The sequence below is a fragment of the Entelurus aequoreus genome, linkage group LG19 (assembly GCF_033978785.1).
Source record: "Entelurus aequoreus isolate RoL-2023_Sb linkage group LG19, RoL_Eaeq_v1.1, whole genome shotgun sequence".
NCBI lineage: Eukaryota > Metazoa > Chordata > Actinopteri > Syngnathiformes > Syngnathidae > Entelurus > Entelurus aequoreus.
This window is the reverse complement of record NC_084749.1, coordinates 4,665,779-4,675,778: the sequence shown is the minus strand read 5'-3', so window position 1 is coordinate 4,675,778 and position 10,000 is coordinate 4,665,779. Positions and strand designations below refer to the sequence as shown.

The following is a 10,000-nucleotide window of genomic DNA, read 5'->3' as shown; positions in this document are numbered from 1 at the left end:
TCGGTTTTTTTAAATTTATTTTTTTATTTTTTTATTAAATCCACATAAAAAACACAAGATACACTTACAATTAGTGCACCAACTCAAAAAAACCTCCTTCCCCCATTTACACTCATTCACACAAAAGGGTTGTTTCTTTCTGTTATTAATATTCTGCTTCCTACATTATATATCAATATATATCAATACAGTCTGCAAGGGATACAGTCCGTAAGCACACATGATTGTGCGTGCTGCTGCTCCACTAATAGTACTAACCTTTAACACTTCATTTGACTCATTTTCATTCATTACTAGTTTCTATGTAACTGTTTTTATATTGTTTTACTTTCTTTTTTATTCAAGAAAATGTTTTTAATTTATTTATCTTTTTTTTAAAAAAGTACCTTATCTTCACCATACCTGGTTGTCCAAATTAGGCATAATAATGTGTTAATTCCACGACTGTATATATCGGCCGATAAATGCGTTAAAATGTAATATTGGAATTTATCGGTATCGGTTTTTTTATTATCTGTATCGTTTTTTTATTTTTATTTTTTTAAATTTATTTTTATTAAATCAACATAAAAAACACAAGATACACTTACAATTAGTGCACCAACCCAAAAAACCTCCCTCCCCCCATTTCTTTCTGTTATCAATATTCTGCTTCCTACATTATATATCAATATATATCAATACAGTCTGCAAGGGATACAGTCCGTAAGCACACATGATTGTGCGTGCTGCTGCTCCACTAATAGTACTAACCTTTAACACTTCATTTTACTCATTTTCATTCATTAATAGTTTCTATGTAACTGTTTTTATATTGTTTTACTTTCTTTTTTATTTAAGAAAATGTTTTTAATTTATTTATCTTATTTTACTAATTTTTTTAAAAAGTACCTTATCTTCACCATACCTGGTTGTCCAAATTAGGCATAATAATGTGTTAATTCCACGACTGTATATATTGGCCGATAAATGCGTTAAAATGTAATATCGGAAATTATCGGTATCGTTTTTTTTATTATCTGTATCGTTTTTTAAAAAAAAAAATATTTTTATTAAATCAACATAAAAAACACAAGATACACTTACAATTAGTGCACCAAGCCAAAAAACCTCCCTCCCCCATTTACACTCATTCACACAAAAGGGTTGTTTCTTTCTGTTATTAATATTCTGCTTCCTACATTATATATCAATATATATCAATACAGTCTGCAAGGGATACAGTCCGTAAGCACACATGATTGTGCGTGCTGCTGCTCCACTAATAGTACTAACCTTTAACACTTCATTTCACTCATTTTCATTCATTACTAGTTTCTATGTAACTGTTTTTATATTGTTGTACTTTCTTTTTTATTCAAGAAAATGTTTTTAATTTAGTTATCTTATTTTATTATTATTTTTAAAAAGTACCTTATCTTCACCATACCTGGTTGTCCAAATTAGGCATGATAATGTGTTAATTCCACCACTGCATATATCGGTTGATATCGGTATCGGTTGATATTGGTATCGGTAATTAAAGAGTTGGACAATATCGGAATATCGGATATCGGCAAAAAGCCATTATCGGACATCCCTACTTATTTGACAAGTCACTTGGAAGTGAAACAATGTGAGCGGTGTCCTGGCTGGTCCACCCTCGACACATCACACAGATATTAGCAAGCCATGAGTGATTGTCCTTATTACACGCTCTTATTTTGAAGGTAGGGTTATTACTGATTGTAGCTTTAAGAAGAGAATGACTCACGTTGAGCGCGGCGACCAGCGCCCCCTGCAGCAGCCCCATCAGCACGTCGCTCCAGTGGTGCTTGTAGTCAGAGACCCGCGTGTAGCCCACGTAGACGGCGAAGGCCACCAAGAAGAACTGGATGGTGGGTCGGAGGAGGCGAGCCCACTTGGCCACCAGCCGGGCCTGCACGTAGAGCTGCGAAGAAGAAGAAGAGTGTTGAGCTTGGCATCTGGGCTGGGTTCAGTCAGTCAAATGGCGTAGAATGGACCCTAATTGGCGTAGAATGGATCCTAATTGGCGTAGAATGGATCCTAACTTGCGGTCTGTGAGGCGGGATGGAGTCTACTTTACTGCCTTTGACAGCGTAAATGTAGGAATGTACTTCCAGAATATGCGGCACAGTAATGCTGGAAATTAATGTGTTCCATACGGTCCACTATCTACATCCTTTAAATGTATACTTGATGCTATACTGACTGAAATGTAATCATAATATATATCTATACATACATATACTGTACAATACAGGCCTACTATATATCTATACATACATATACTGTACAATACAGGCCTACTATATATCTATACATACATATACTGTACAATACAGGCCTACTATATATCTATACATACATATACTGTACAATACAGGCCTACTATATATCTATACATACATATACTGTACAATACAGGCCTACTATATATCTATACATACATATACTGTACAATACAGGCCTACTATATATCTATACATACATATACTGTACAATACAGGCCTACTATATATCTATACATACATATACTGTACAATACAGGCCTACACACCTTCTCCTCATTCAATGTGTTTTCTTTATTTTCACGACTATTTACATTGTAGATTGTCACTGAAGTCATCAGAACTACGAATGAAGTTAGCTTTGCACACTCTAGGCATTCTCTGGATGAGCTTCAAGCACATTTGAAGAGAAAAGCATTCATCTTGAAGCTCATGGAGAGAATGCCTAGAGTGTGCAAAGCAGTAATCAGAGCAAAGGGTGGCTATTTTGAAGAAACTAGAATATAAAATATGTTTTCAGTTATTTCCCCTTTTTTTTGTGAAGTACATAACTCCACATGTGTTCATTCATAGTTTGGATGTGACAATCTACAATGTAAATAGTCATGGAAATAAAGAAAACACATTGAATAAGAAGGTGTGTCCAAACTTTTGGCCTGTACTGTATATATATATATATATATATATATATATATATATATATATATATATATATATATATATATATATATAAAATCTCCTGATGATTGAGTAAACCCCTCATGAAACAGGCCTGTAGAGATTAAATAGTCTTGTGATTTTTTTCCCACACATACATACAGACATACATACAGACATATATATATATATATATATATATATATATATATATATATATATATATATATATATATATATATATATATATATATATATATATATATATATATATATATATATATATAATCTCCTGATATATATACACTACCGTTCAAAAGTTTGGGGTCACCCAAACAATTTAGTGGAATAGCCTTCATTTCTAAGAACAAGAACAGACTGTGGAGTTTCAGATGAAAGTTCTCTTTTTCTGGCCATTTTGAGCGTTTAATTGACCCCACAAATGTGATGCTCCAGAAAGTCAATCTGCTGAAAGGAAGGTCAGTTTTGTAGCTTCTGTAACGAGCTAAACTATTTTCAGATGTGTGAACATGATTGCACAAGGCTTTTCTAATCATCAATTAGCCTTCTGAGCCAATGAGCAAACACATTGTACCATTAGAACACTGGAGTGATAGTTGCTGGAAATGGGCCTCTAGTAGATATTGCACCAAAAAGCAGACATTTGCAGCTAGAATAGTCATTTAGCACATTAGCAATGTATAGAGTGTATTACTGTAAAGTTAAGACTAGTTTAAAGTTATCTTCATTGAAAAGTACAGTGCTTTTCCTTCAAAAATAAGGACATTTACATGTGACCCCAAACTTTTGAACGCTAGTGTATATATTAGGGATGTCCGATAAATGCGTTAAAATGTAATATCGGAAATTATCGGTATCGGTTTTTTATTATCTGTATCGTTTTTTTAAATTATTTTAATTTTTTTAATTAAATCAACATAGAAAACACAAGATACACTTACAATTAGTGCACCAACCCAAAAAAACTCCCTCTCCCCATTTCTTTCTGTTATTAATATTCTGCTTCCTACATTATATATCAATATATATCAATACAGTCTGCAAGGGATACAGTCCGTAAGCACACATGATTGTGCGTGCTGCTGCTCCACTAATAGTACTAACCTTTAACACTTCATTTTACAAATTTTCATTCATTACTAGTTTCTATGTAACTGTTTTTATATTGTTGTACTTTCTTTTTTATTCAAGAAAATGTTTTTAATTTATTTACCTTATTTTATTATTTTTTTTAAAAAGTACCTTATCTTCACCATACATGGTTGTCCAAATTAGGCATAATAATGTGTTAATTCCACGACTGCATATATCGGTTGATATCGGTATCGGTTGATATCAGTATCGGTAATTAAAGAGTTGGACAATATCGGAATATCGGATATCGGCAAAAAGCCATTATCGGACATCCCTAATAAAAACAGTTACATAGAAACTAGTAATGAATGAAAATGAGTCAAATGAAGTGTTAAAGGTTAGTACTATTAGTGGAGCAGCAGCACGCACAATCATGTGTGCTTACGGACTGTATCCCTTGCAGACTGTATTGATATATATTGATATATAATGTAGGAAGCAGAATATTAATAACAGAAAGAAACAACCCTTTTGTGTGGATGAGTGTGAATGGGGGAGGGAGGTTTTTTGGCTTGGTGCACTAATTGTAAGTGTATCTTGTGTTTTTTATCTGGATTTAATTAAAAAACAAACAAAAAAACCCCCAAAAAAACAACAAAACGATACCGATAATAAAAAAAACGATACCGATAATTTCCGATATTACATTTTAACGCATATATCGGCCGATAATATTGGCAGGCCGATATTATCGGACATCTCTATTTGGAGGTGTTTTAAATCGGCGTGTAAAATCGCTAATTTCATTTTTTTTTCATTTATTTATTTACTTCATTCATAAAAAATCAAACAAAGGAATAAAATAAAAATAAATACATTACCATAACACAGCTAATGCTAATCGGTAGCATGTATATGGCATATTTCATGTAAATTAGCATCGAGCTAGCACGTTTTGAAGAAAAGTCTTACTTTTAAGAGCGCTTGCTTTGTTGACATGAAAATGACAACATTTTGTATTTTGCGATACGGCTGAAAAGTGTTTTATATCGGTCGATGTCAATATTTGTTGATACTTTTTTATTACCAATTGAAAATAAGGACCAGAAGTAGGGATGTCCAATAATGGCTTTTTGCCAATATTCCGATATTGTCCAACTCTTTAATTACTGATACCGATATAAACCGATACCGATATCAACCGATATATACAGTCGTGGAATTAACACATTATTATGCATAATTTGGACAACCATGTATGGTGAAGATAAGGTACTTTTTAAAAAAATTAGTAAAATAAGATAAATAAATTAAAAACATTTTCTTGAATAAAAAAGAAAGTACAACAATATAAAAACAGTTACATAGAAACTAGTAATGAATGAAAATGAGTCAAATGAAGTGTTAAAGGTTAGTACTATTAGTGGAGCAGCAGCACGCACAATCATGTGTGCTTACGGACTGTATCCCTTGCAGACTGTATTGATATATATTGATATATAATGTAGGAAGCAGAATATTAATAACAGAAAGAAACAACCCTTTTGTGTGAATGAGTGTAAATGGGGGAGGGAGGTTTTTTGGCTTGGTGCACTAATTGTAAGTGTATCTTGTGTTTTTTATGTGGATTTAATAAAAAAAAACAACAACAAAAAAAACGATACTGATAAAAAAAACGATACCGATAATTTCCGATATTACATTTTAACGCATTTATTGACATCTCTAAACGGCACATTATAATTTTTGATTTGCAAAAAATATTTTTTGGACCAATTAGGTGAAGTTGCAAAATTTCCCACGGCACACCAGACAATATGTCACGGCACACTAGTGTGCTGCGGCACAGTGGTTGAAAAACACTGGTCTATAAAGCGGTGGGTAACAGACCATGTATTTGAATAGTTACTGAATGATTTGAGCGTTGCTCTGCATTCATTGTAATAATGTCAGTTCCATAAAGAGCCGAGGCTAATGAAGTGTGTGGAAGGAGCGAGGCGCCACACCACCTTCTTGCTCATCACTGCTGGCAAACAACCACGCAGGTCACAGCTGACATTCTTCCTGTTTAACTTACGGCCTTCTAGAAAAGTCCTTATAAGGTGTTTGGCCTCCATGAGGGTCTGCACGCGCCCATCTGGGGACTATTAGGGCTGATGTGAAAGGTGTGTGTGGACGTCACGTGGAGGCCCGAGTCATGGTGGCTTAGGAACGTGTCCAAAAAACCCCCAGATTAAAGCCCACCATGAGACGCTCCACACAGTTACCATAAATTCTGGACTATTTTTTTTGGTATACTTTGAACCCTGCGGCTTCTATAACAGCGCGGCTAACTTATGGATTTTTCTTGGCTGACCACCATAATGCGAAAAGTAAAAGCAAATACACTGAAAATGTGTGTTATTGTGTGTGCTATGGCGCCATCTTGTGGACGAGTTCTCTCACTGCAGGTGCTGCAATGTCCTTCCGTTTAACGTTGTCCTGTTTTAAAGCCGTCCATAGCGTCTCTACACGTATGGATTCCTCATTCATCACTCCGAGCAACGTTTGTAAGTTTTACAATATAACTAGGGATGTCCGATAATGGCTTTTTGCCGATATCCGATATTCCGATATTGTCCAACTCTTTAATTACCGATACCGATATCAACCGATACCGATATCAACCGATATATGCAGTCGTGGAATGAACACATTATTATGCCTAATTTGGACAACCAGGTATGGTGAAGATAAGGTACTTTTTAAAAATAATAATAAAATAAGATAACTAAATTAAAAACATTTTCTTGAATAAAAAAGAAAGTAAAACAATATAAAAACAGTTACATAGAAACTAGTAATTATAAAAATAATAAAATAAGATAACTAAATTAAAAACATTTTCTTGAATAAAAAAGAAAGTAAAACAATATAAAAACAGTTACATAGAAACTAGTAATTATAAAAATAATAATAAAATAAGATAACTAAATTAAAAACATTTTCTTGAATAAAAAAGAAAGTAAAACAATATAAAAACAGTTACATAGAAACTAGTAATTATAAAAATAATAATAAAATAAGATAACTAAATTAAAAACATTTTCTTGAATAAAAAAGAAAGTAAAACAATATAAAAACAGTTGCATAGAAACTAGTAATGAATGACAATGAGTAAAATGAAGTGTTAAAGGTTAGTACTATTAGTGGAGCAGCAGCACGCACAATCATGTGTGCTTACGGACTGTATCCCTTGCAGACTGTATTGATATATATTGATATATCATGTAGGAAGCAGAATATTGACAACAGAAAGAAATGGGGGAGAGAGGTTTTTTGGGTTGGTGCACTAATTGTAAGTGTATCTTGTGTTTTTTATGTTGATTTAATAAAAAAACCAAAAAAAACAACAAAAAAAACCGGCAGATAATAAAAAAAACGATGCCGATAATTTCCGATATTACATTTTAACACATTTATCGGCCGATAATATCGGCCTGCCGATATTATCGGACATCCCTAAATATAACTAAATCTATTCTTACGTCCCACGTGTGACGTCCGTAGGAGTGTTTTCACGCACGTGCTGGCGTGATGTAATCAAGCTAGCGTCGTTAGCATGAGCTAATATGCTAACACGAGTGTCTGTGTTAGTATTATTAACTTACATTCTTTTTGTATTGTTTCACTTTCACAAATTCCTCAGTAAATTCACCAAAACGTCAGCGTGGAGTTATCGAGTCTGTTTAGCTGATTGGAGAGCTAGCTTCCGCAGCTTTTGATTGATTGATTGAAACTTGGATTAGTAGATTGCACAGTACAGTACATATTCCGTACAATTGACCGCTAAATAATACGTTTTTCAACTTGTTTAAGTCGGGGTCCACGTTAATCAATTCATGGCAAGCGGGTCCATGACCATGACTTATGTTTTGTTTGATCAGCCGTTTTACTGCCGTGTTACAGACACTGTTTGGAAACAATTAAGGTATGTAAATGTTTACTTACATACCTTAATTGTTTATTTCTGTGTAAATAAGTCATTTCACAAGGTTTATTATAGTCCAGTGCAACTAATACCGTATTTTTCGGACTATAAGTCGCAGTTTTTTTCATAGTTTGGCCGTGGGTGCGACTTATACTCAGGAGCGACTATAAATATAAATATCCAATAATATTATTGATGTCATTCACGTAAGAGACTAGACGTATAAGATTTCATGGGATTTAGCGATTAGGAGTGACAGATTGTTTGGTAAACGTATAGCATGTTCTATATGTTATAGTTCTTTGAATGACTCTTACCATAATATGTTACGTTAACATACCAGTTGGTTATTTATGCCTCATATAACGTACACTTATTCAGCCTGTTGTTCACTATTCTTTAGACATTTTAAATTGCCTTTCAAATGTTGGCTTTTAGCAAATACATTTCCCCCCAAAAATGCGACTTATACTCCAGAGCGACTTATATATGTTTTTTTCCTTCTTTATTATGCATTTTCAGCCGGTGCGACTTATACTCCGGAGCGACTTATACTCTGAAAAATACGGTATATGGAAAAATGCCCCCCCTCTCCCACCCCCTCTTAAAATTTAGAGGGTGCAGCTTATACACCAGTGCGCTATATAGTCCGTAAAATACGGTATTAATTATCAACTCCATTGCAAATACACAACTAAGTATTACTATCACTGGAGGACAAGGCTAAACATGTTACACACCGAGTAAGGGCGAACAGGAGAAGACAAGCCGGCATGCTAATTGCTAAGCTAGCATGAAACAACAGAAGAAATTGGTACTTAGTAAAGTTTGTGAAGTGTAGATGGAAGTGTGTTACAGTCGATAGTAAAAAGTTACTAATAAGAGTTAGAGAGAGGATTACATAACAATGTTTGTTGTTGTATAGCGGCCAGGTTACACGTAAGGGAAGGGCGGATTGATCCGTATGTTGATAGTGTTGATACCAAAGGTAGTATCACTATATGATGTGTTTTTATTTATTTATTTATTTTTACAATGAATGTTTAAAAACGGAGAATATTTCATTGGAAACTTTGAGGGCAAAACCCAAAGGACTTAAAAGAGTAGTAGATAGTAGTTTTTACTTTTTGTTTACTTTCTTTCTTTCTTTCATGTTTATTTCGAATATGTAGACAAAACAAAAACAAACAAATTTTGCAAAAAAACAACAAAAAAGCCATTCAAGAATGAATAACAAAAACAATAATAATAATAATAATAATAATAATAATATTAATAATAAAAAGCAAAAAGAAACAAGAAATGAAAATAAACGTTAATGTAAACATATCCGAAAACTTATTGTGTACTATTGACTTTGTTTTGATCAAACAATTGTACGTAATAAATTGTTATACTGTCAAAAGTGCCCAGCATGAATATATATACAGCAAAAAAAAGTGATCCGTATCGGCCAATATCACTCATGGATGATCGGTATGGGAATCGGCAGCAAAGCCCTCTGATGGGGTACTGTCACTTTAAGATGGGGTACTGTCACTTTATAAATACTGTCACTTTAAGATGGGGTACTGTCACTTTAAGATGGGGAAGTGTCACTTTAAGATGGGGTACTGTCACTTTAAGATGGGGTACTGTCACTTTAAGATGGGGTACCGTCACTTTAAGATGGGGTACTGTCACTTTAAGATGGGGTACTGTCACTTTAAGATGGCGTACTGTCACTTTAAGATGGGGTACTGTCACTTTAAGATGGGGTACCGTCACTTTAAGATGGGGTACTGTCACTTTAAGATGGGGTACTGTCACTTTAAGATGGCGTACTGTCACTTTAAGATGGGGTACTGTCACTTTAAGATGGGGTACTGTCACTTTAAGATGGGGTACTGTCACTTTAAGATGGGGTACCGTCACTTTAAGATGGGGTACTGTCACTTTAAGATGGGGTACTGTCACTTTAAGATGGCGTACTGTCACTTTAAGATGG

The 10,000-nt window shown here is 34.0% G+C and overlaps 2 protein-coding genes across 4 annotated transcripts in view; one reads left to right on the top strand and one right to left on the bottom strand.

Moving 5' to 3' along the window:
• LOC133635016 (phospholipid phosphatase 2-like) overlaps nt 1–10,000 on the top strand; it is a 99,417-nt gene that overhangs the window by 56,422 nt on the left and 32,995 nt on the right. The gene's annotated exons all lie outside the window — the stretch shown is intronic.
• Nucleotides 1–10,000, bottom strand: part of LOC133634988 (phospholipid phosphatase 2-like) — a 25,026-nt gene that overhangs the window by 8,556 nt on the left and 6,470 nt on the right. Inside the window, exon 4 of the mRNA XM_062027647.1 lies at nt 1,754–1,930. Coding sequence (XP_061883631.1) covers nt 1,754–1,930 — 177 coding nt within the window. The remainder of the gene's footprint in view (nt 1–1,753; nt 1,931–10,000) is intronic.